The 26,980-nt window shown below is 36.9% G+C and overlaps 1 protein-coding gene across 1 annotated transcript; it reads left to right on the top strand.

Annotated features, from left to right (window-relative positions):
* Nucleotides 1-23,856, top strand: cbln1 (cerebellin 1 precursor). The gene is made up of 3 exons (XM_067502581.1): nucleotides 1-819; nucleotides 2,233-2,352; nucleotides 21,233-23,856. Exons 1-3 carry the CDS (start codon nucleotides 562-564, stop codon nucleotides 21,428-21,430), a joined length of 576 nt encoding a protein of 191 aa, XP_067358682.1. The 5' UTR covers nucleotides 1-561; the 3' UTR covers nucleotides 21,431-23,856.
* Nucleotides 23,857-26,980: the final 3,124 nt, after the last annotated feature.

Here is a 26,980-nt window from a genome sequence, read left to right as displayed (position 1 = left end):
ACCAAGGCGGGGGCATCTGCTAGCGCAGCGCGTCCCTTCCTCCCAAGCCTTTAGTATTTGAAACTCTCATATCTCACATATCAATAATTCAAGCGCGCGCGCGAGAGAGAGAGAGAGCAGACGGAGCTCCCCCCCGCACGCTATGACTGCCGCTGCCTTGTCACTCGTCCAGGGCCCCTCCGCACCACGCGCGACTCCCGCTTATTGTGTTCCTAAGTGACAGAAAAGGCTTCGAGAACTCCGAAAAGAGGAGAAGAACAGCTGAAGACTGGGACCGCGGTTGGAGATACTGGGGTAATACAGTGGTTTTGTGAAGAAAAGGAAGACAGAAGCCTAAAAAATAAGCCGTCTTGTTTGAAAGCGGTTCCGTGACGGAGAAAACAGTTTGCTTTAGGCTACTTAAGTCCAGAAAAAGGAGTAGCGTCTAGTTGTAAAGAACTAATCTCTAGGTCCAGCGAGGGAACACCGGGAAACTCTTCCTATCTTACTTTTTAAAGGGGGAAATAGGCCTACGGTGAAAGGGGTAAAGACGACCGAAGAAGTTCATCGTTCTGGTCCGGTATGTTGGCGTTTTGCCTGCTGAGTGCCGTGTGGCTCGCTGCGAGCCCGACCCGCGCTCAGAACGAGACGGAACCAATCGTCCTGGAGGGGAAGTGCCTAGTGGTGTGCGACTCCAACCCGACCTCGGACCCCACGGGCACGGCGCTCGGGATCTCTGTGCGCTCGGGCAGCGCCAAGGTGGCGTTCTCCGCAGTCCGGAACACCAACCACGAGCCATCAGAGATGAGCAATCGGACCATGGTCATCTACTTCGACCGGGTAGGAGCAAATGAATTCTGTTATACTGTAAAAAAAAAAAAAAAAAAAAAAAAAAAAAAAAAAAAAAAAAAAAAACTAGCAAAATTGAGAAATCAAAGTAAGTTTATATTTGTTTTCACTTAGTCTTGTCAGCTTGAAGTTTTTATTTCAGAAGAATATTACTTAAATGAGTGATGTAGACCCGCGCGCGCATTAAGTTTCCGGTGGCATGTGTTTGTCTTTAATCTGTTACATGCATGTTTCCCGGCGTGGGAGCTGGCAGCTGCATATAGCTTGAAGGAAAATGTAAAATACTATGTGTCCGTTTTACAGAAGTACAACAAACAATAGAAGATGCTGCTGTATTTTTTGCGCCTAAACATCTCCGTGACATCTTCTTTTGGTGTGTTCCAGGAGCTTAACATACTCAAGACATTTAACATATTCTGTTCGCAATAAAGTCCCAACTTATTCTAGGGACATGTTGTGTAAGACCTTGAGAAAGACAGTCAAACCAAGAATCCGATTTAGATTAGGTAATCGGTGAATGTGCCGCTGTGTCTCGTGAACCTCTCGCACTAGTTTGGTGGACAGCAGAGAGTCGCTGTGTTGGAGATAAGCCAATGTGGATCGGAAAGTCTGCCTGGGTAGCGATTCTTTTTATAAGTAACACATTTTCAATGTGGTTTTGAAAGTATAGACTGGTAAGCACGCCTTTTAAGTATTTCAACTTTCTGAGCTAACGATATGGGATATGGGTATCCACGTCTCGCCAAATAATTTATTAGTAACGGCAGGTCGCAAGGGCAGGTCCTACCCGCCCGCCGTTAAAGGTTAATTCTCCCTCAAACTGCCGCTCACTTACACGCCACAGCTCCTCTCCGTCCATAAAACCAGACATTTGGGGGCAGAAATGCGTAATTGAATATGCCATTTGAAAGATTGATTAAGTTCCTCATAAAGTTTTGAAGTTCTGACAGGGACTAAAAAGCCTGGATAAAAGCAGAGCTCTTCCTCTCCATAAGTGAATCTCAGTCCCCCATGAAAAAAAAAAAATAAACAAATAAAACAGACAAAGTACATCAGTTTCAAAAGACCGTCTCTAGAAGTTATTGTGATAGAAAATGTACAATACAATAGTTTTAGTCTGAACTAGACAAGCAAACAATCCTCCTGAGAGGGTATTTTGGCAGAAAGGCTCAGTGCCTTAATGTGCGTTTATCTGGAGTCTGAACAGAAAACATTTGGGAGAGTCAGCTTTTTAAAGCTGTGTATTGTTTGTTATTGTTTGTTTGTCGCTTTCTTATGCACTAGTGTGATCTCATCATGGCTTTCTTTCTTTCTTTCTTTCTTTCTTTCTTTCTTTCTTTCTTTCTTTCTTTCTTACTTACTTTCTTTCTTACTTACTTTCTTTCTTTCTTTTTCGTTTTTTAGGTTCTAGTAAACGTTGGGAGGAATTTTGACGAGGAGAGAAGTAATTTCATCGCGCCACGTAAAGGGATTTACAGTTTTAACTTCCACGTAGTGAAAGTCTACAACCGCCAAACTATACAGGTAGCGATTTTGTGTTTGTCCTTTATGTGTGTGCGGGTGCGTGTGTGTGTGTGTGTGTGTGCGCGCGCGCACCCTCGCCCCCCTCCCTCCATAAAAAGTTGAATATCAGTTGCACTGCCAGTCATTTTAAAGATGTTTGAGATGCCTTTCCCGGCAGACAACGACGGAGGTGGGCATTAACAGATGAAAGCTAGTCGTCCGCCACCCGCCTGCCCAATCATAATTAATCAATAGATGCACAGAGGACAGAGCCAAATTAGGCGTGTGTAGCCGGCAGGAGGACGGGGTGCTGTGCTGAGCGCGAGGGGGGCCACGCGACTCCAGCAGCTTTACTTTCAGCACCATGGACAGCGATGTCTCTCTGTGTCTACGAAAAGAGGCAGCAGGCTGACTCATTTTTTGATTATTCTGAAGATTAAAACATTAAGTAATTTTTCAGCAGAGCAAACAGAGACATACTAATTTTCCTTCTCATACATCCTACGCTCAACACATTCACGTGCATTTACTATAGAAACTACATGTTTTTCCCCTTTACTTGTTTCTCACATACTTCTCAAATCACAACTTCCATTTCATCCTCCTAACAACTCGTTTTCACTTTGTCTTAGATGCAGTATCCATATCCTTTTGATGTGTCAAACGATAGGAAGCACTTGAGCTGTCTCAAGCCCATTCCCAGCGTTTAACATGCACGTGACGACGATTTACAAGCCACACAGTGTTAATTACAATGAATCTCTTCCAAATTAAACTGTTGTGTAATTATGCTGTTGGATCCCCGCGGCTTTGGCATTATGTTTTGCTCCTTATACTTTATTATTGGAGTCTTGAATTAATTAACGTGGCAGCAGCAGTAACAACAATGACAGCAAGGAGGAAGGCCGGGGACACTGGAGGAGGGGAAGGCTATGTCAAACAACACATATTTCCAGTGACTTTTGTGTGACTGAAAGCAAAAAGACCGTAGATGGCAAGCACTTGACTCATGGCACCGTGTTAATTAAGTTTGTCATATCATGCAAGATACAATGGTGATAATGCCTGTCACATTACCATTGCTGCTGTTATTTGTAACAATTTGCTGTTTTCTCAGCATGAACCCACAATATATCATAAGATATTCTAAACAGCCAAACAGCAATAGATGGATTAAAAAGGAACATAGAGAAATGGTATAATCTAAAGCCCTAAATATTTTTAGATGATAACACTCTAGCTAATTTTTTAAATTTAACCTTATCTGCTGTTAGAAAACCTTCATTCTGTCATGTTTCTGACATGAAACAGACAGGTGTAGGTTGTCCTTTATCCTCTGAGCATGCATCCTGTGTGCTGCTCACCGTAAACCTCCTCCGTCCATCCTCCCATCCATCCAGCGCATCTGCTGTGTTGAAAACTCCCACTGTTTGATTGCCTTAGAGGCAGCTACTGTGGTGCATGCTGGAGATGAGAGACAACAGCAAAAGGAGAGTGAAGAGGATGGGAAAGAATGAGAAATACTAAGAGAGACAGGAAAGGAAAGAAGGAATAAAAAAGGAATTAATGAGAGTGAATAAAAAATGGCAATAAATCTGAGACAAATTGACACCTGGAATGTGAGGGAGTGACAAAATAAATAAGGCAAAAAAGAAAATGTGTGGAGTAGAAAAAGAGGAGCGATGAGGGACAAGTCAGAAAAGAACAAAGAATGGACAGGAAGGAAAGAAAAAGGAAGGCTCAGGCAAGGCAAAGAGAGACATAGGAAGAAAGCCAGACATCTTGAGCAACTATTGATCAGCGGATGCTGGGTAGATGTATAAAGGAATAAACAGTTTGTTCCATCTCTCATCAGTCTGTCTGTGAAAGGTGAAGTGAAGTGACGTGGGTGTCAAAAAGTCACAACAAACCTGTCTGTCTTTGCTTTTTGTCTAGCAGTTAAATACAAGGATTGCAAATTAAATATAGTGCATTCTCACATCTAGAGAGATCTCAATCACACCACTCATAAAGCCACAGTTCAACTATGCCCAAACTTCCACTAATGGATACGTAGCTTACTTATAGTATTCTCGATATAAATTCCCAATATACATATCAAACACTTTCTTTTGTTACAGCGTTTCATTACAGCTATGACTGTTCACATTTCCAACATGTGGTACTGCTCTATGTTTAAAAATAAATGAAAGCAAATAAATTTCATCCTTTTTAGTGTACATCTTGTACCTGCTGCTAGGAACAGAGGGCTCACAGATTTGAAAGACAAACACATAAGGTGCTGATAGAATATCTACAGTGTGAGGTCTTTTCTGCACAAAGCTGTTAAAACACGAATGTGTTTTTTTTTTTTTTTATGTAGCCACATTGGACTTATTAGCTATGGATAAATGTGGCCTCAGCTACAGCACGAAATCAAAACATACCTATCTTATTGTTAGTAAGCATGTCAATGTTAAGTAGATGTTAGGGTTGTTCTAAAAAGGTCTTCCATTAAACACTGGATCCAAATTATAGAAAGTTTAATGAAAAGGAAAAATAATTTTACTAGCCAGGAGATGTAAAAACATAGAATGCAAAATAATATAAAAAGTTCAGTATTATTTTGGTTTTGCAGTGTGAATAAGTGGTATTTTACAAAAGGTTTTGAGAGGTTTTGACTCACTAGCTGCATCTTTGTGTAATAAAGCAGCATTTTCAGCAAAAAACTGTGTTTGTACTTAGATTTTTAATACACACGTTTCTATTTTTTAACTTGGAGCATAAAGGTCAAAAATGTATTGCAGTCTTGAGATATAGCAAACATATTTCAGTTTTGAAATACTGTACAGTTCCTTCAGAGCAGCAAATGCTCTACCATGTAATTGTTCTGTTTACTACACCAACAAGAAATACATCACCATAGCATGTTAACATGCAGATGGAGCAGAACTTTAAATAGGTGGTAAATAGGTTTAAATAGTGTGGAGCAATGGGTAGGTGGGTGAATATTTTGAACAGTAAGAGACCATAGTGTGTGATTAGATTTCAAGACAATATGTCCACAGTTTCTATTATAAAAACTATTGCTTTCCTAAAGCACAAATACCAGTTCTGTGGGTAATTTGACACATATCTACTGCAAACATATTTTCAGTGTTTAGAAACTTTTCAAAGTTTTTAATTATATATTTTATATAATCCATAATGAATGTTGTGTTTCTGTATTATATGATGCCTCTTGCTGATTAAAAAATGGTTATGGTGCTGTCATAAAGTGCTGTATAAGCACCACTTCATTAAAGAGCTGGCAAATTCTGTTTTAAAAAGACACACTTTTAAATATTAACATGTGTATAGAACCATTGAGATGAAACCTAACCAAAGCCACATCCCTTCTAGACATATTTAAATAACATCAAACAGTTTATTTAATTTAGTCTGACTAAAATTTAGTCTGACATTCCAACACACTGACACTGACTAAACTTAGAAAGAGCCATGTACAAAAAGTTACATGCTGACTCTGTATTTGTTGTCTAGCCAAACAGATAATCTTAAAGCAAATGCTACTAGCCAACTTTTTGTTTATAAATTGATATTATAAGCTTAGACTAATTAGATTTCATACATATACACATGCTATTTGGCTTTAAGGCAAATTGCATCAAGACATCTGTTAATTGGTTATTGTTTAAAGAGTGATATAATCTATATGTTGTATTACACATATCAAAACCTGCTGTGTGAGCATTCAGTATTTGCATTTCCAGCTATAAAGTACAATTTAGCTTGGTTTAACTTTAACACACATAGCTGTGTGTCCCTTTGTCACTCCCTGTTTCACTCCCGGTCTATGTCATTAATGCCAGTATGATACATCTATTGGTCATCTAGAATCCTTACAACTGCTATTATATACCAACTCTTGTTCTGTTGTTTTGATGTTGATACTGGTCAATAAAGGCTCTCACCTCTCACAGCCTCAGCAGTCTTTTACCTGATCTATGTTGAAAGCTATAAATGTTATTGCAGTGCTTCATAAAGGGCAAGATGGTGGTACTTTAGTTGAAAAAAGCTTCAACAGATGGCATTGGTGAGCGAGATAGGATGTAAACATGCTCCAACAAGCATTGTTACATTAAAACTATTCGCACTAGATGTAAACAATAGTATTTGAGTATGTCTGAATGGGTTGATTATGGAATCAACCTTATAAGCTGTTGATGCAAGAACCCTATAACAACCATTTGTTCTCTGTTATAGTTAAGTGACATCAAGCAGTTGTGTAAGACAAAACACTTTGTACCAAATGCTCCAAAACAACATGTTTTTGAGTGATAAAGCCTTCTAATTGCTGCAGTTAAAATAACAGGGAAAGGAGGGAGTCTGGTGTCACTATAGAATGACCAAATGTGCCTTGAAAGATGTTGGGGTGGATTATGATAGCTAATTATATGTTTATTATTGTAACATGAGGACATAGGTCCTCTGACATTCATAAAGTCTTTATTTAAACCCATGATCTTTCCCAAAACATTGTCTCACCATCAAAGGGATAGCTATTTACCTTTGTAAAGAATTATTGACTCCTCTCTGGAATAGAGAAAGGAAATTAATTTGTCTCAAAGAAAACTGTAGATCTCTTTTATTCTGTAAGTGTTCAGAACATACAGAGTTTGTGTTGGTAACAAAAACAGAGGCTCTTCATTGTTCATTAAGAAATGTGGATGTGTTATAGTTTTTAGGTATTATCATTGTAACCCCAATATTACTCACACGTTCCTTAAGGCCACCCACAATTTGCAAATAGTGAAAGAGTGAGAATGAAAGAAATATTCAGATGTGTCAATAGGGTGCTACAGCTATGTGTTTGAGCAAAGTCAGTGGCCAGCAGTGCGCTGATGTAAGGCACCATGAAGAAGTGTGAGCAGCACTAGGGGCAGGATTTGAGTTATGACAAAAAAAGAAATATACTACAGTACTTCTCCGATGCTACTGGCTCAGACAGTGATCATCTTCTGTGGTAGAGATGCAGGGAAATGAGAGGCAAGTCAAAGCCACATAAATAAACATCTTATCTGTTCCTACGTTCTCTTGCCTTTGAAGTGGTGAAAGGAGAAAGCAGGAAGCAAAGACAAGATAATGGAGTTGGTTTGTTTGCAGCTGACCAAAGAAACAGTATATTCTGGGAGATGTCAGGACTCACGCACAATAGATTTTAGTTGCTTGTTTGTGAGCTTGTTTCATGGGTAGGTTTTCTGCTGTACTGAGGTAGATTTGGGGACTTGACAAAAACACATTGCCCTTATGGACCTTTAGGATTTTACTAAAGTGTTGGATTTTTCAGTTTTACAATAAACACTACATAGTTGCCGTTTGGGAAATATATGTGGATGAGATCTACATGACCGACATTATATATATATTTTTTGTCTTGTGTGACATTTTAATGGATAAAGTTAGAGGGTACACAGCACTGACCATAGTGGTAATTTCTCCATTAAATCACCAAATCATCATGTTAAGAATAAATGGATGCAGAAAAGGCACATAAAGAATATGTCAATTAATGTGATAAAGATCTAGAGAAGCATTTACTGTATGTGTTTGTACACTGGCTTCTCACACACACGCACAAGAAAGAACACAATAAGCCAGATTCTTGGGTTAATTTTTATCCAGTCAACCTGTGCTGAGTCTCCCTCATTTTATAGAAATTTTGGGCTTGCGTACAAGTAAGAAAAGGTTTCGAGTTGTAGCATTCATTGAATGTTAATTGTCTTTACATTGAACAAGATTAATACAAAGATTCAACAAAAGTGAGTCATTACATCTGTAGACATATTTAGTATATTTACATTTTGGATCAACAGTGTTTGAATCAACTGGACCACTCAGGATTTTCTCTACAGTCTTTAATCAACAATTACAAAAATTCTACACTGAGACAATTGACAACATAGACAAAGAACAAATGTAATAAGAAATACAGTGATAACGGAGTGACCATTATTTGCAAAAGAGAAAGGAAGCCTAATATCAAAGTCTGTTTTTGTAATTCAAATAGAAACATGGGCGTAGTGTAAAGCTTTCAGAAAGCCTAAAATTGGTTGAACAGGCCTGGACCTAAAATGGACATAAATTGAAGAATGTGTTTTAACTGTAAACCATTAAGCTGTCATTCTTGTCAGTTAGGGACTCATTTGTAAAAAAAAACCCAATTGGCCAATCGGAGGTGTGCCAAGCATTTTGTCAATTTGTACAACAAAATCATCTACAGGAAAGAATATTTTTAAATTAATGGCTTTTACCTGTGTACCAGATATATAAGAATGTGTGACTGTCCCAGGAACCAGATCATAAACAGTTCTGTCTGAGTTCTAGGACCAAAATACATCCCTGTATCATTCAGTTTGAGAATGATCTGAGAATTACCAGGTCAATCAAGCTGGAAAGGACACATATACAGTTCTTTCATAGTTTAGACAAAATGGCCAGGAAGATGAAAATGGTCCAAAATTGCATACATATTATGGTTGGTGTACAGTAGAATCAGCAAAACTAACATAATAATGGAAAAACAGTATGCCCAAAATAAAGTATTATTAAAATATTATTTCATTATTGAGAAATAAATGCTGAAGATGCACGAATAAAACTGAAAGAAATGCTTCAAAATTACATATCGATTAATTAATCCATCCATCCATCCATCCATTATCTGTAACCACTTATCCTGTTCAGGGTTGTGCAGGGCTGGAGTCTATCCTTGCTTTCATTGGCCAAGATGTGGGGTACACCCTGGACAGGTCACTAGCAAGAAAGTAAGACATAGACAGAGACACAACCATTCACACTCACATTCACACCTACGTGCAATGTGGAGTCAACAGTTCACCTAACATGCATGTCTTTGGACTGTGCGAGACAACTGGAGTACCGGGAGTAAACCCACGCAAGTACAGGGAGAATATGCAAACAGAAATGCCACAGACAGTCAGGAAGTCAAACCATGCACATTGAGGGGACAGCACTAACCAGTGCACCACTGTGCTGCCCTGATTGATTAGCCATTAATATTATAATACAGAAGTTTCTTTGTTCTTCCAGTTAAGTGATAAATAAAGGAATAGGCTACATTTACTAAGCTAGATAAATTAGCAGATAAATTATCAGTGTACATAAAAACTTTATAAGCACAGGTTTATGGCCCAGTTGTTTAAGACCACTTATCCAATTCTAATAATTTATGGTTTTTGAATTAAAATGTGTTAATGTCCACAAAGTGAAACATACGTGACTCGCAGTTGAGCCAGAGGCGACAGCATGAAGGGACACAGATTAAGTTAGAGCAGAATTATATAAAGACTTTTTAGATTTCTGATTCATTTATCTACATGAGATGATTAAAAGTGAATACCATAAAAGATTGTTTTGTTTTGTTTTGTTTTTGTTTTTTATTTACAAACATTTGTTGTTCTGTTGAGTAATTCACTGCTGACCAGTTAGAATTTATTTTATTTTTTTTATTTTCTCCAGCTTTTTTGGGGGGGGAACTGTCCTGTTAATGCTATCTCATAGAATCATCAAACAGTCAGGATTTGTTGAAGTTCTCAACTCACTTATATTAATTACTTTTCCCTTTTGCTGTGGTTTGACATTTAGTAACTGATGATTCAGAGTTGTATGTTTTGCCTCTCACTGAGGATGAAATATGACAGCTGAAGGCTTTGCCCAGTGGTTTCCCCAAGTTAATGATGTTTTTCCCTGAGGGAGTATTGATTAAGACTGGTGAAGGTTTGCGGACATTTATAAGATCTGTTTTTTGCCCTGGTTTATAATGTACAACCCCAATTCCAAAAAAGTTGGGACAATGTGTAAAACATAAATAAAAACAGAATGCAATGATTTGCAAATGTCATCAACCCATATTTTATTCACAATAAAACATAAACAATATATCAGATGTTAAAACTGAGAAATTATAACATTTCATGGAAAATATTAGCTCATTTTTAATTTAATGGAAGAAATACATCTCAAAAAAGTTGGACAGGGTGATGTTTACCAATGTGTAGCTTTTAACAACTGTAAATGTCTGGGATGTCGCTCTCTAGAGTTTTAGGAGAGGAATGTTGTCCCATTCTTGTCTGAACCAGCATTCTAGCTGCTCAACAGTCCTGGGCCTTTTTTGCTGGATTTTTCATTTTATGACGTCTTCTATTAGTGAAAGGTCTGGACTGTAGGCAGGCCAGTTCACCATCCGGACTCTTATCCTGCAAAGCCATGCTGTTGCGATGGATGCAGTGGTTGCATGCAATGATGTGGTTTAGCATTGTCTTGCTGAAATATGCAGGGCCTTCCATAGAAAGAGATATTGTCTGGATGGGGCCATATGTTGCTCTAAAACCTCTAAATATTTTTCAGCATTGATTGTTTCTTTCCAGATGTGTAAGCTCCTCACATCAAAGGCTCTAATTCACCCGCAAACCATCAGAGATGCAGGCTTTTGAACTGTCTGCAGATAACAAGCTAGATGGTCCCTCTCCTCTTTAGTCTGCAGGATATGTCCATGGTTTTCAAAAATAATTTAAAATTTTGATTCATCTGACCACAGAACAGTTTTCCATTTTGCGTCAGACCATTATATATTATGAGCTTTGGCCCAGAGAACATGACGGCATTTCTTGATCGTGTTCACAAAGAGTGATTTCTTGAAGTGTTCCTGAGCACATGCAGTCATGTCAAGTAGAGAATCCTGCCTGTTTTTAATGCAGTGCTGCCTGAGGGCCCGAAGATTACACTCATCCAGTTTCGACCTTTGGCCTTGTACCTTGTGCACAGAGATTCCTCCTGATTCTCTGAAACTTTTAATAACATTATAAAGTGTAGATGGTGGGATCTTCAAAGTCTTTGCAATTTTATGCTGAGGAACATTTTTCTGAAATTGTTTGACAATTCTTTGGCGCAGTTTGTCACAGATTGGTAAACCTCTGCCCACCTTTACTTTTGAGAGGCTCTGCCTCTCTGACATGCTCCTTTTATAACCAATCATGTTACTGACCTGTCACCAATTAACCTAATTAGTTGTCAAATGCTTTTTCATTCGTTTTTTTTAATTTTTATTTAGCAATTACTTTTCCAGCCTTTTGTTGCCCCTCTTCCAACCTTTTTTGAGATGTGTTGCTGCCATTAAACTCATAATGATCTAATATTTTCCATGAAATGGTAAAATTTCAGTTTCAACATTTGATATGTTGTTTATGTTCTATTGTGAACAAAATAGAGGTTGATGAGATTTGCAAATCATTGTATTCTGTTTTTATTTAGGTTTTCACATCTTCCCAACTTGTTTTGGAATTGGGGTTGTAAATAGTCTAGCAAATTCCTGACTTTTCCACTGGTTGCCTTTATCTCTTTCATCATTTCTGCTCTGTTTTTAATTATCATGCCACTTCTATTGAATCTCTCTCTAATGACTACAGTATATAACAGCACATCAACTACACTAAGATCCAATGTTATGTTTACACAGGAACTAATTACCCATTTGAATAGGGAACAATTAGATTATGTGTGATACAGTGTGACAGTGACTGAAGCAGTCAAATTTAATTCAGCCAGCATTTATTTTATTATTTACAAGTCTTTCTGTGGGTCTGCATAAAACTACACACAGTCGAGTTCCAATTTTACACAACAGATACCCTTCTTCATTTACAGTAAGTGTACACCTTCTTACAGATACTGGGTAATTTGCTTCACACTATAAATTTCTGTATTGTTGAAATTTGCCACTTAGTAATAAGCCAAAAAACATCAAACACCTTGAAACTTCTTTTTAAAAGTTCAAGTGTGAAGCCATTTGCTGCTGTGCCTTCTTTGGTCAGTCAAGGAGTGAGTTTCTCCTTCAGGCCCATTTTTCCAGTGTTTTCAAAATGAACTCTCAAAATTCTAGCAGATTCTTTAATTATAATTTCTGCTAACAAACAAACAGTTTAATAAGGCAAAGACATAGGGAAAAGAAAAAACAACACCCGCCATGCTGTGCTGGCAGTGGTATAGAGGCTGCAGTGATCACTGCGGCACTGATGGAGAATAAGCACATTAGAAGACTTGACAAACACTCCGTCTTCTGTTTGCTGTAACACTCTTTACAATAGGATTGCAAGATATAGTGCTTGCTGTGCGAAAAAAAAATCTTTTGTATAGCCACAGTCATATACAACATTAATCTGGAAAGATATTGGCCACAGAACAATGACTTTCAGTTTACAAAACAAATAAATAGCAGATCCGGTGGAGTTATCTTGGCAAAAACTGTAAAAATCACTTACAGTTTAAGCTTTCTAAGGCTGTTTTATAGCTGATATACTTGTGTGAAACTCGCATTCTCACTGAAGTGAAATTTTATTCAGTTATTTTTCTCTTTGTTTTCAATAGACAGACTGCACACAAATCTCTTAATAATATATTTAGGATATTGAGGCATTATAGCATATTAATTCTGTTGTCTATTTATGTACAAATTTCATCCCAAATGGGATAAAAACTGCTTATTATAATTGGTTACAAATTACCGCCACAGTCCATTGAGATTTGCAAGCTGTTAACTGTATTTCTAGAAAGCACCTACTGTAGATTTCCACAGTATCTGCTGTAAAGATGCCTCAACAAAGAACAGCAATCTAAAAGTCTGAAAATAAAGGGCTTGTTAAAAGCACCAGATAAATACACAGACATGACCTAAATATAGTCTCCTGGCCAGCACAGATGTTCCAGATTCAGTGCTGAGAAAACCTGTGCGGCAGCAAAAAGCTTTTTTCAAAATACAAAGCATTACTACAAACTATGAGTTGTTGTTTCAAAGCATTGGGCAGCAAATGATTTTAGCGAGCATTATCAGGTTTATACATTTTGCAATTCAGCTTTATTATTTACTATTCCTCATGTTTTTAGACATTACACATTGGTTGTACCTTTAATTGTAAAACAACAAAGGCCATGACAGTACTGGCCAAATATACATTATAGCATCTGCCTTCACTTCTATGATCTCAACATTTAGATTTACTTAAAGTTTAGAGTCTGTGCAAGCATAAAGATGTGGACATTACGATAACCTATCTATCTTGTCTCACATTAATTAGCTAGACTTTATTTGAACTAGGAACACTCTTTTTCTTTTAAACCTTTATCCTTTGCACTCTAAAGGGTTTGGGAGGACGTTCATTTTCAGGACTGATGGTGTTACAGGCCCCAGACTGGTACACTAATATATATGTGCCCATCTCTGTGTATCTGACTCTGAAAGCATAAATAAGAAACAACCAATAGAAGGAAAGAGGAAAAAAGAGTTAAGTAGTACCAGGAAGGCAAAGCATCTGGAAATGAAAGTAAAGCAAGTGAAATGTAAATTACACATTGAGAAAAAGAGGAAAAATATATAGAGAAAGTGAGACAGACAAAAAGAAAAAATCTAAAAACAAAACAAAAGAGGCTCATTGTCATGTCAAGACAGTTGACTGGACAGAACTGATGGAATAACAGGATGTCATCATGTCTTTGGCACTAAGTGCTGCACTGAGACATCAGACATCTTATATTTACATTACATGAGCCAGATTTTCTATCTCACTACTTATCACTCCCCCTAACTTTCCTGCCTTTCACCCCTTTTTTCCTCTCTCCGTTATGTATCTTCTTTCTGCCTCCCCATCCTCTCTCTCTTTCCCTTTGTTATTTTATCTCTCTCTGTTACTCAGCCAGTTAATTGGTGCTTATGCATTAATGAATGCAGATCGATTGAGGCCTGACACCATGTGCAGTCCTATTATCATGCTTTTATATTTATGGCTGGTAATTGTATGGGTACACTTGACAGCAAGTACAACTGTGTGCTGTGTGTGTGTGTGTGTGTGTGTGTGTGTGTGTCTGTGCACGCATGTGAGTTTGTGTCTGTGAGCGTGTGAGATCAGGGGACATAGTGCCTGATGGCTGATTTCCACACACAGAGACAACCAATACATGCTTTTTATTCATACAGGTGTGTGTGTGTGTGTGTGTGTTTGTGTGTGTGTTTGCGTGTGCATTTGTGTGTGTGTGTTTGCTTGAGTCTGTGGTGACCACAGTCTCATCCTTCCAATGCTACTGTCACAGCTTTATTAGAGTCATACATCAGTGGGGTACACACCACACAGTGACCCAGTGTGGCTTTGTGTGTCTGTGTGTGTGTGTGTGTGCCAGTGTGTGTGACAAAGAGAGAGAGAGTAAAAGAGGGATTTTATCTGTAAACATTTCCGTAAATTGGCCAATATTTCATGTAGACATCATGTTAAAAATTATAATCTTTCTATACAAGTCGTACTTGCTTTTTGTACATTGCTTGGGTGCATAAAAGCTAATCAATTAAAGCTGTCACATTATCGGTATAAGCACACACACAATTATAAATCTACTCAGGAGGTACAAACTACACACGTCTTGATCGCAAGCAGCAGCATATTTAATTTTAAAGAATTACTATGCTAAGTGTACTGTACTTTTGAGAAAAATATGACTGGAGTTTGGTATGATGCCCAAATTCAAGAACTGCTCCACTTGTTCTTTGCACCAAATATAGCAAGGCCGCTGAGTGGGATGATGCAGCAAACAATCTTTTGGCTTTTACACTCTACACAAAGTCTTGACTTACTTCTCACATGCCAAAAAGCCAAACATCACTCAAGCATTTTGGCTCTGCAGTTGTTAACACTTCCATTATGTTAGTACAGAGCAAACATGGCAGCTCTCTGCAGTTAAAGGCCTTTGTGTGAAGCCAAAAAGCCATTGTTTTAACTGAAAGATGCATGAGCTTGGCAATATTAAAGATTACAGGACTGGTGGGGACTTTATTAAGCAAACAACAAGATAAAATGTAAAACAGTAGAAAAGTGACATTGTTTGTTTCTGTTATGTTAATAATAGTGATAGAAAATGAAAAATGTATGAAAAAAGTTTTTGGCAATAAGGCCTAAATCACTTTTTTCAAATCTTTTCTACATTTATCAGTTGTGATAATTATTGGAATATCAATTAATTTTGCTGCCTGATTTTGTGTTGGATTTAGTCTTAGTCTTTTGATAAAGGAGTTTTCTGACATTACCTGTCACCGTCATGCTGTGCAAACCTACCATGCTCAGCAGCCATTGTTTGGGTCTGTTATGAGCTTAGTGGACAAGTCTGTTCTGATAGATTCAGAACAGCTAGTTCTCTCACATTTTGTTTAAATTATTGTTCGGTGCGTTCAGCTTGAGAGGACAAACTATGGTGTCGGATCATTAATACACTCAAATTTCTTAAGCAAACACAGCACTAGTTAAATGTTAAATTATCTTATTAAATGATCTATTTTCATTGAGTACATAAACCCTATAATGTTAGATCAAAGAGACACAATGTTGCTGAATGGTAGATGTTTTTTACTGATAGCCACACAATCAGCTTTTGAACCAGAGATATTTTAGGCTGCAGTGGAAACTGACTACAGTTAGTGATTCCACATATGTTGCAGGTGGTTGAATAAGACTTTAGAGAGTCAATGTTTTTATTTTGTTTTGGTCTCTTTTTGTCAGGCAAAAATGGAGGTCAATAAATTTTAGTTATAGTCTTTTACAGAATTGTCACTGATACATATTTAATAACTGTAATGAGAAATGACCAGGGGCTACCTTTATAACTATAAGGAGCATATTCAGTTTAGTATTTAATCCTAAATAAAGGATTGCTGTAAACTACCATTTATTTTTTAACCCCCTGTGTGATACTCTCAACCAGTATGGTTTCACATTCATGCTTACTTGGCTCATAGAAGGATGTGCTGTGCAGCTACAGCACTGTATCTGTTAGTTGTCCTCCATCCTGCATGAGGATGTAAACAAATGTTTCCATCTAAAGTGTGTACTACTTTCGTTTTTCTTTCCCATCATTAGGTCTTTTACCAAAATCTATGAAATTGCAGTGACCCTGCCTTTTTCATATGATGATATCTGGTGATTAATAAGGCTAACATGAGGCTGTTCATATTCTTTTTAACAAAATATTTGCTGTCTGTATTGTATATAATCCCAATATTGTTAACTTGACATTTACACTCAAAAAATGTATTGTGGCATTTGGCTGATTTGGAAAATAGGAACTTGTTTGACTAACACGAATATAAGTTGTTTAGCTTTGTTAAATGATTTGTTCTTGTTCATTGCATTAGTTTTACATGTTCAAAACAAATTATGTTTTATCAATTTGGTCACATGCAGAATGGATGCACCTTCATTATGATTTGGTTTTTGAGTGTGGTTTGGGGGAAGGTGTACTTGATATTTTTAGACTTGGATTTTTAAATCTTGGATTTATAGCAAGAAATAGGCAAATATATGGGGTTCTTATTAATAGTTGCTGTAATATAAATTTTCTGTAATGAAAAATCAGTTATATTAAAGAGTTTAGAAACGTTCATGTCATTCTGTCATCCACCTTCCATCTTCAACACATAGCTTCTAGAAACGCTTCTACAGAAGGAGTGTCAAATTTGTTTTAATTATGTTATTACTGAAACTGTGTACTTGTTTTATGTCTGTGTACTTGTTTCCCTTACACTAATCAAATCTTTTCATTTCTACTAAACTACTTTCTCATTTGTGCTGTTGTGCCAAAGTAATTGCTGGGTGGATAACTTTTAGAAGCATCTCATTTTCTAATAACCTGTGCAAGTGCTATATTTATCAGCATCAGTGGAGTCACAATGAGGCGATTAGGGTGGATTGCTGGCATGCAAAGTGCACATCTTTCACCTCGGAGACCAGGGTCCGCATCCTGACTCTTGTTTGTTTTAGGCAATAGAAACACTTTGGTTAAAAAGAGAGTTAATTTTTGGCTGAATGCAAATGAACATCTGAAGTAACAGTGCACGTTCTCTGTAGTTAAACAGATTATGATTCATTTATAATGTCACAGCTTCATTACAGCAAATGCTGTGATAAAGTGCTGAAATTAAGTTTTAACCTGTCCTCCAACTTTAACACCTATATAGGTTTTTTGTCCGCACTTTTTAGTCTCTCATACTCTCCCCACTGCATTTCTTGTTGAAATAGTTCTGTCACATAGAGGCCGGCACCTGATGACATTAGACACCTTTTGGCGGCAGGCAATAAAATGGCAGACACCGTCGCTTACAATAGCAGCCAAAATGGTGGCCAGTATCAATCTTGTTTTTGCTCAAAACAGTCAAAACACGAGATTAAAACTGTGCAAAAATTGTAGTTTTGTTAGAATTGGTCACAAAACTATCAGGATTAAGCACTTAAATAATACAGTTAATGTTATTAAAAAACGTAAAAAATTTGGCCTATTTATTTAGTCGAAAACAAACATATACGTTGTCTGTGAGCATTTATTGTTACATTCAGTATCAACATATATATAATTCAGCAAATTTTCCTCTACATTAATATGAAATGTTATCAGGTTGCAAAAGTCACCCACATGTTGTTATAACTAAACAGGGTTGAATCTACAGAGATGCTGGTTATTGGTGATGGCTCAAAGCATGATAAAATTCGGGTTTTATGTTGACTTGATGTGATCTATGCTTATCTTACCTCTGTGTCTGTATATACAAAGGACACATATTATTGAAGCAGTGATTTTATAAAGGCTTCACTTATTATTGCAGTTTTGTTACCACTGTAAACTAGTCACACTGTGGTATTGTTGGTCTTAGTTGTGTCATTACTGGTTGAATTGTGCAGATAAAAAAAGTAAAAATTGTTCAATACTACAGTTTAGCGGTAATGTTCAAATTTAGCTGTTACAAATACAGTTTAAAACTAATGATTTCAGTGACCTCTTCCATGGGTAGCATTTTACAGTATGCCATTGCTCTAAAGACTTTTGAACAGTTGGCAGTTTTGTAGGACTGCTGAGAGAAGGAAGTGTGAAAATGTCAAACTGTGAAGCAGAAGTTGAATAAACATGAACAAGGTGAAAAGTTATTTTCCCCATAGCACACTATATTTTCGACAGGAGCCAAGTTCAGGTCAAACAGCCAAAACAATGCTCTGTCATTTCACACTGAGTGATGCCTTCTTAGTCTTACATGTTCACACTACATATCTTAAATCCTAAAGCAATGGTACAGTAGGACAAAAAGCATTTAATTATGGCAATGATTTTAAAAGCAACTAGACTGACGTGGCAGAATATGCAGTACATTTGCAGTACATTAAATTGCCCATCTTCCTCTTATTATACTACACTCTTAACCCAGCTTTTTAGACTTTTCTGTAAATTGTGTGGAAACCTGTTGCAATTTTTTTTACAAATTTGAAACTAAACAGGGTTTACGTTAACATAAATCCTTAATTAGATGAAGTAGAAAAAACTAAAAGTTATCTTATAGTTATATAAAATCAGAGCAAGTTAGTTAAGACTCATTTAAAGTGTTGATGAGATAAGTAACTCGCCAAATTTCATTCATTCTACTCATTATATCAAGTTTAAAGTCAGTTTAAGTCAGGACAACTTTTATTATAAGTTTTGACAATAAAATCAGAGTATTTTTGCTTAAAATATAAAAGAATGGATTAGAATGGATTAGTTGATTCCACAAAACTCCCATATCATGCTTTGGAGTGAAGCTAAGAGTTTCCAAATTTTTCAGGTGTTTTATGTGTTACGTCTGGCTAAAAAAGTCAGCACTAGTTAGCATGATGGTGCTTGAGAATGTACCATTTGAGTACTAATAAGACAAAGTAATAAAAAGATGTTGTATAAATGTGTAGATATTTAATAATAATATATATTATATTATGTTAATACATTATTTGTGGCCCTAACAGCGTTTTAAATTTTGTGAAATGTACATTTTGCCATAATCTGTGCCGTGTTTTTATCCTGCAATTTAAAAAAAAGAAAATTAAGTGTCGTCTGAGTGTTTCCATCGAATTCACAGGCTGGCTGTTCAGAGCCACACACACAATCACACGTTCACACACACACAGCCTGTGCCACTGTGTTCAGTTTGCTATTAAGAGGAGTGCCAGGCCAGGAGAGCTCTTGACTCTGACAGCCTCTCCATCTCCTGCCCACACACACACACACACACACACACACACACACACAGTAGCGCTAACTCACTCCCCCTCTTCTGACCATCACGCAAAATAAGGCGAGTAAGTGTATAATTATGGGATGTTTATGACCGTGTTCCACTAGTTAGCGACAGTTTTTCAATTCCTTGCCTCCAGAAACATTTATAGGTCAGCCATAAACTTGCGTCTGAACTATTTCTTGGTTCGATAAACGTTGAAAGCCTTGCTGTAGAGATAATGTAAAGACACACATGTTAATGTACAAACACACATTTTGTTTGGCCATTAAACTGTTTAAGAGAGAAGATGGACATCTGCAGGATTTGTATTAGTTGTAGAGAAAGGCTGTAAACTATGTCTTCTATGATGTTAAAACAATTATATATAATATAATACAATGTCTATCCTATTTAAATAGGAAGAAACAGGAAACAGTGGGAGGATTACAGGTGGTGTTTAGAAAGTTATTAGCACATATACTGTTTAATGAGTAATCCACTGTGATGAAACTGTCCATCTCAGCTGGTGGACAAAACAACTTATTTTATGTTTATGTTAAAGCAGCCCTCCATAGTAATGAGGGCAAAGAAGGGTGTTGGGTGAAGTCATAGAGCAACAGTCTGCGTAGGGAGACAGTTGGTGCAGTGAGATGAGTCAACAAAACACTGGAGCTGAACACAGGAAACAGTTATCCTTTACAATTTGGAGAAGATAGACTTTGTACAGTATATGTACAAAATACATTTCTTATTTAATTAAATCTATCTTTGTTAAAGTGACAAAAGTCTGAGTAGGTTTGTTTAATTAGTAGTAATTGTCAGATCAGTGAGAATTAGTTAATTTTGTCTGATGTTATTTATCACATTTATTATTATTAGAATTAGAACAGCAATCTCAATGCAAGTTCACAGTGCAACTGGTGACAGTAGATGGTTTCTGATGCCAATTCTATCATCATGTCATAGCATTGTAGCCAGGCAAATCAGGTAAATGTCTTGGACAAGGGGCCCCTGATAGTGAGACATTACAATGACATCTATAAACCCTCTTAAACCTCCCATAAAGTCACTTTACAGTGCACCACCACTGCTCTGCACTTCTCTTTCCTCATGTACTTACAGATTTTATACAGCAGAATTTGTATTTATGTATTAATGTTTTTATTTATTTCAGTTAGTTTTAGAGCCTTACTGGTTCCAGGGGTAGCATAAAACTGTTTATTTAGTGAAGCATATGGGTGATCCTTGTTTTTCTGCTGTTGCTCAAAAGAGATGAAAGTTGTGTGGCCTAGAGAGGGAAGGCACACATTACTGACAGCTACTTCTCTTTGTATGAAGATGTTATTCCCAACTGAAACATTTGTTGAGTCAGACACAGAGTGGATCTGTTGTGTCTTTGTGTGTGTGTGTGTGTGTGTGTGAGAATGTCTCTTTAAGTGTTGGTAAATCTTTTCTTAAAGTGATGATAAAAAAAAAAAAAGTGCACCTGGTTAAATCTCCCACTGAATGTGCTGAGTGCTCTACAAAATGGAAATATAATGTTGTATTATATTACCTTTACTGATAAAATATTTCTTATTGAAAACATGAAAGAATTCTTGAACTAAAGTCTAAAAATATGATGCTCTGAATTTAAATGAAAGCATCATCATGATATTGAGTGTTTTCTGTGTCATTCTATGTCCCTGCATCTCCCTGTATGTGCTGGCAAGTGTATACCTGTCAGTTCTTTCTTAGCTTCTTTTTTGTTCTCTTTTTCACTCTGTAAACTAAAAACTTTTCTATTGATTCCAGGTGAGCCTCATGCACAATGGCTGGCCGGTGATTTCGGCGTTTGCCGGCGACCAGGATGTGACGCGCGAGGCAGCTAGCAATGGTGTCCTGATCCTAATGGAGAAGGGGGACCGGGCCTACCTCAAATTGGAGCGAGGAAACCTAATGGGAGGATGGAAATACTCCACATTCTCCGGCTTCTTAGTGTTCCCCATGTAGAGGAAGAGGAAGAGGAACAGGTGCAGGGGGTGGAAACAAAGGAGTGAGGAGCTGGTGAAAGATGGCACATATTATGAAGAAGTGGAAAAAGCAGATGGAGGAAGAAAAGGTGTGGGAAAGAGAGAAGGACATGAATTAGTTGGTGAAAAAGCAGGAGAAGAAAAAGAGAAGAGGAAATGTGACAACAGACTTCTGTTTGGGACGCTGCAGAGAGAGGAGAGAAGAAGGAAGATGTTAGAGAGATGTAAAAACAAAGAAGAACAAAGAACGATTATACAAGGGTAAAATGAAAGAAGAATGATGGAGCCAGTACATGAAAGCATACAACCAGCCTCTTTACTGCCCTTACTCCTTTCATCCATCTTTTCATCCATCCTTTTCCTCCTTCTCTATTCTCTGTGGCTTGACTGCAGCTTTGGACAGCCAAAACTTTTTTATTCTCTGCTGAAAGACGCAATTGATCATTTATATGTTCCAGAGTGTTCTAAAGCCCGAGTGTACCCTTCTCCCATTGCCTCCACATTCAGCATTCAATCATTAATTCATCCATCTCCATTAATAAGCTTCGAAGAATGTTTCTTAAAGAACTGCATCCCACATCCCCCATTTCCTTGTGGCCATATTTGCAGACTTTTTTCCTTACGCTTGACATAAATTGCACTGAGTTTGGATCAGCTTCTTCCCCAACGCCAAACTAGAATTTGTATAGTGGAAATTCTAAACTATAATCCTAAAATCAGGGGCTAAGGACACATCCACATTCCCTCTAAAGCTGGATTTTATAGTTTTCTTGAAAATGTTTTCAGACTTGGCTTTTTCAGATACCTAGACAGTTTGTCCTTTCTCACCTCTTCTCCTGTCTAATTGTCCCAGTATCTGATACTGAATTTCTGCACAAAGCCCTGCTCTTTAATCCAGCGTCCCTGTCAGTCACGTCCTAATTATCATCTTTAAACTAGTGAATACTATAGAGCTGTTCAAAAACGTCAACAATAGTGTCCTACTGTGACCAACTGTAACAAAGCTAGACACTTACAGTACAAAAAGAAAAAAATACTTTTATTTATATCAACATAAAGAGTTAATTTGAACACATTTCTGCAATATCAGTTTGTAGCAAGTAAAATGTAATTCAGCTTTTCAATATTCTGTTCAGGACCAAACAGAATTTGGTTAAGGTTGGGGAAAGCCTATGGTCTTGGTTCACTTCTGCAAAAGCAGCTGAAGGATGAGATAGAATGTGTTTATTTTATTAGACAAAATGACAATGTTCAAAAAGGAATTTCACATACCCAGTCAAAAGCAGATGTAATAGAAACCTTATCCAGTCTCCAATCATGAAATCAATACTTCACCATGACTCTCCTGTGCCTCTGGTATTGATACAAGTCACATAGTTAGACAGATAGTAATGCTATATTTTGCTCCTTTACTGTTTTTATCATCTCTTTTGCAGCCACACAAACATCCGAATCGACCTCCATCCTGTCCAGCCATCCTTCCTCCACACCTTCATCTTCACTCCATCTGTCTGTCCCTCTGTTGTTGGTCTCTGCTGCTGTTTTTCCCCACTCTCTCTAGGATCCTCTTATCTCTTTGACTATGCTGTTTACCCACAAGTGCAGATTTTTCTCTCTTCCTATTTTATATACATTTGTTATCCCCTCTCTCAATCCCCCATCTCTCCTTTTCTTTTCTCAGTGATCCATCTCCTTCTCCTTCTTAATGTCTGTACTTTCTCAGCTGCTGTACTCGTTTGCCTCCCAGCACGGATCCTTCCTTGCTTTACGTTAAGTCAACATTGGACTTTGGACACAGAAACCAACTTTAAACCACAATATATATATATATATATATATATATATATATATATATATATATATATATATATATATATACACACACACACACACACACACACACACACACACACACACACACACATGCACACTATATATACAAATAGATATATAAATATATCAAGCCAATGTTTCTATTCTACTGGTATTATGATGATAATAATGATAATACTAATACTGAAAACTGAATCTGGTTAATGACTATAATATCTGTATTTCTGTACATCAGTGTTATATAAATTAAAAAATATTCTAAGAGAAACTTACTAGTGATTGTGTGTGGAAACCTGAGGCTGCCGTTTTTGCTCTTCTGATTAAAAAAAACATGCTTCTTGTTTTTGTTTTGGGTCAAACCAAGTTGTGGCTAAAAATCTAAGACTACTTATATCAAAATCCTACAGCTTTTTTATTTGTTATTAATATTATTATTATTATTATCTTGACTGTAAAATATGTGTGAATATTTAGACTATGACAATATTCTTTACTTTATCAATCAATCAAATGAATTTATCTACTGTTTTCTTATTGATTTGCTCTGATGAAATCAATAAAATTTAAATTGGACTTTTATTTTTCTTAAACCCATTTTAACCCTGGTCTTGCAGTTTTTTTTTTGCTGAAGTTGGCATAACTTCTTAAAGGAACCCGAACCATACACAGCCCCAGGTGTGCTGAATTGGTGATGTTCACTGTGTGCGTCTGTCTTGTTAGTATCTGTTTATGTCTTCATATCAGTTGTTATTTAGAATCTTATGTACTCATTTGTTATTTTTTCTCTCCCTTCTTTATTTCTAGTTGTGTTACTTAATTTTTGGTGTCTTTCTGTTTTTATTCTGTCAGTCCATTTAATTTTAGTTCCTTCTTTCTCTGCATCCTCTCTTGCTTTTTCTCTTTCTCCTCGTCCCTCTCAATTGCTTTATTTCCATTTTATTTGGATACCAATTCTCCATCCTTTTCTCTCTCTCGCTCTCTCTCTCTCTCTCTCTCTCTCTCTCACTCTCTCCACTCTGTTGGTTTTTAAGGTTTTGTGGTTCGTTTCTCTCCAGACTCTAATGAGCTCCAGGGGGAAAATTAGTGCTGGAATAACAAGCAAACATCAACATCATCTCCTCTCCTCCTCTAAATCCCTCCTTCCTCGAGCTCTTCTTTCTTCAACTCTTTCATTTTTCCCTCTGTATCTGACTATATTCCTTCACTTTATGCTTTGCTTTCTGTCACTTGATTCTCCTTCCTTTCCTTCCTCTTTTACACATCTTTTTTCCAACCTCTCGTTGTTTCCTCTTTCTGTCTTACTGTCCCCTCACCTTCTCCTCAGACCCATTTCAATTGCACTTCCTCTCTTTTTGCTTTTAGCTTCCATCTGTCTTTTGTTACACATTTTTCTACTTCAATTTCACCATTTTAAAGCCTGCCAAAGTCTATATTGGCACAAATCAGTATAAGAGCATGTTTTTATCCTTAATTACTTAACACACTTCCTCTCTGTGGCTTTGGGTTCATGTCTCACTCTGTCACTTTCTGCCTCTCTGGCCATATTTTTGATCTATATGTCAAATAAACAACAACATTGCTTGTTTCCTAAAAGTGATCAAGTATTAAGTTTTGACTTTCAAAGAATTGAATGAAAAGCTTAAAAGCCCTGTGCTGTCTCTAAGATACATACGATCAGCAGTGAGTTAGTTTAGCTTATTGAGACACGTTAAAAGATACAACAAACCTTCTAACACCTCTTAAGCTTACTATTATGTAGCTTATCGAGTCTTATGTAGCTTTTTTGTCTTGTTAGGAAAATGCTCCCTATGTCCATACTGATAAGCTACTGGCTGAGTTTTTGTGTGATAGAAATAAATAAGAGTGTTGTCAATCTGCTCTGCGAAGTGAATAAACTACACTGATAAGGACAGTCACTCTAGACAAAATCAAACATTTAGCACGTTTTTCCAAATCCTAGTTTACTGTATAGAATGATATGTTGAAAACAACAACTATTTAAAATTTTGGCTAAATAAATGAAAAATTGTTTATGATAGCGGTTACTAACAGATTCTCAAGACTGTCCGCTTGTAAAATATGACTTTATGGATACTTAAACAATATCTACTATTTATATTCAAATTCTTATGGAGAGAAGATTAAGGTGAATGATTTGGTCAACAAAGCAGTGGTCTTTACTGAATGAGACTAGAGTTTGACACCAGCTTTAACCAACCTTCTCTTGCTGTTATTTATTAGCATAATTGTGTTTATTTAGCTTCTAAAACCCAAACAAACTGCTCAAACCAGTCTTTATTTTAGTGTCACTGTAAGAGACAGCAGCCACCATTTTTGTGGCTGGTGCCAAATGGTATACAAAGTATAAAAGGGTGCAATTTCAACAGATGCCTGCTGGCATGGGGGTACTCTTTCACCAATGGCTTGTCTCCGTGGCATGAGGGAACACGGATAAATGACCTCTATGTTTTTTAGGTTTGAGGCCATGTGATAATCTGTTAATTTAACTGATCAGTAGTGAAATGGTAAATAATAACACTCATATGTAACTTGACACTCTGCTTTCAAGACAACTGAAGGTCATTAGCTTCTTGACTAATGCTGATTCACCCTTATCATGGTTAAAGCTACTTAAGAATACTTTAAGAACACATTGACTAGATGATGAGCTCCAAGGTTTCAACATAACAAAGACTTTGATATAAACTTGTGTAGTAAATCCCCTATACTCAATAGAAATACTCTGGTCCAAATCCAGGCTGAAAGACAATTTAATCCTTCACAAAATGTAAATCCAATCAGACCTGGACTGCTTTCAACTATTACATCACATTTCCGTACTCAATTGTTTTTAGACTTGCAGCTGCTGTTGTAAGCACATAAAAAAGTGAGCATAATGGTGAAAAAGTGCATTTAAGAACAAGTGGACTAAAAGAAAAATGTTGATTCTATACACACAACAGGTAATTGTGAAAAAAGAAATAAATATTCAAATAAATATTTTGTATAAACACTTTTGACCTTCTAGCCATGCTGGATCCATGGCAGCATGAAAAATCTGCATGTGAACCTATATTACTTTAATTTTAATTTGTCTATCCATTGTAATGAATCCTTAACAAAGTACATTTACTTACTATTGTCTAGTGATTGTTATACCTCCCACTGTAGGTCTGTTAATGTGGATTAAGACAAAATCCGTGCATGTTATATGAGCTTGGTAACACCCTCATCTGACTGTTCATTAGCAATGAAAATTATTGTGATACACTGGTTTAATTTTGTCCAGTGTTTCACATTCTGACAAAATCTGCACTGCATCTGGGAGCATTTTGAAAGCATTTTGTTCTAATTAACGTACTGTAAACCACAAATTTAAACTGCATTCTACCATGTTTTATTTACATTTGTTCATAAATAAAAGGCTTTTTCTTTATTAGAAAACAGGTGCAGCACAAAGTGGTTGGTGCTGTTTTATAATCAGAGATGCTAATATCTTGCTAACATCGTTGCGGATGTTTAATCACTTTTAATAGAATGTGTCTTTGTGTGTCAGTAGTTACGCACAGCATCAACAATGTGGTGGTGTATGATGGAATGTGTGTGTATGAGAGGGAAGGAACGTGTGTGTTTGTGTGTGTGTGTGTGTGTTCTTTTCTTACACAGCAGAGTCTGTCCAGGGGCCTTGTCCTCCAGC

The sequence above is a fragment of the Channa argus genome, chromosome 4, assembly GCF_033026475.1.
Source record: "Channa argus isolate prfri chromosome 4, Channa argus male v1.0, whole genome shotgun sequence".
Classification (NCBI taxonomy): Eukaryota; Metazoa; Chordata; class Actinopteri; order Anabantiformes; family Channidae; genus Channa; species Channa argus.
This window is presented reverse-complemented; position numbering and strand designations above follow the sequence as displayed.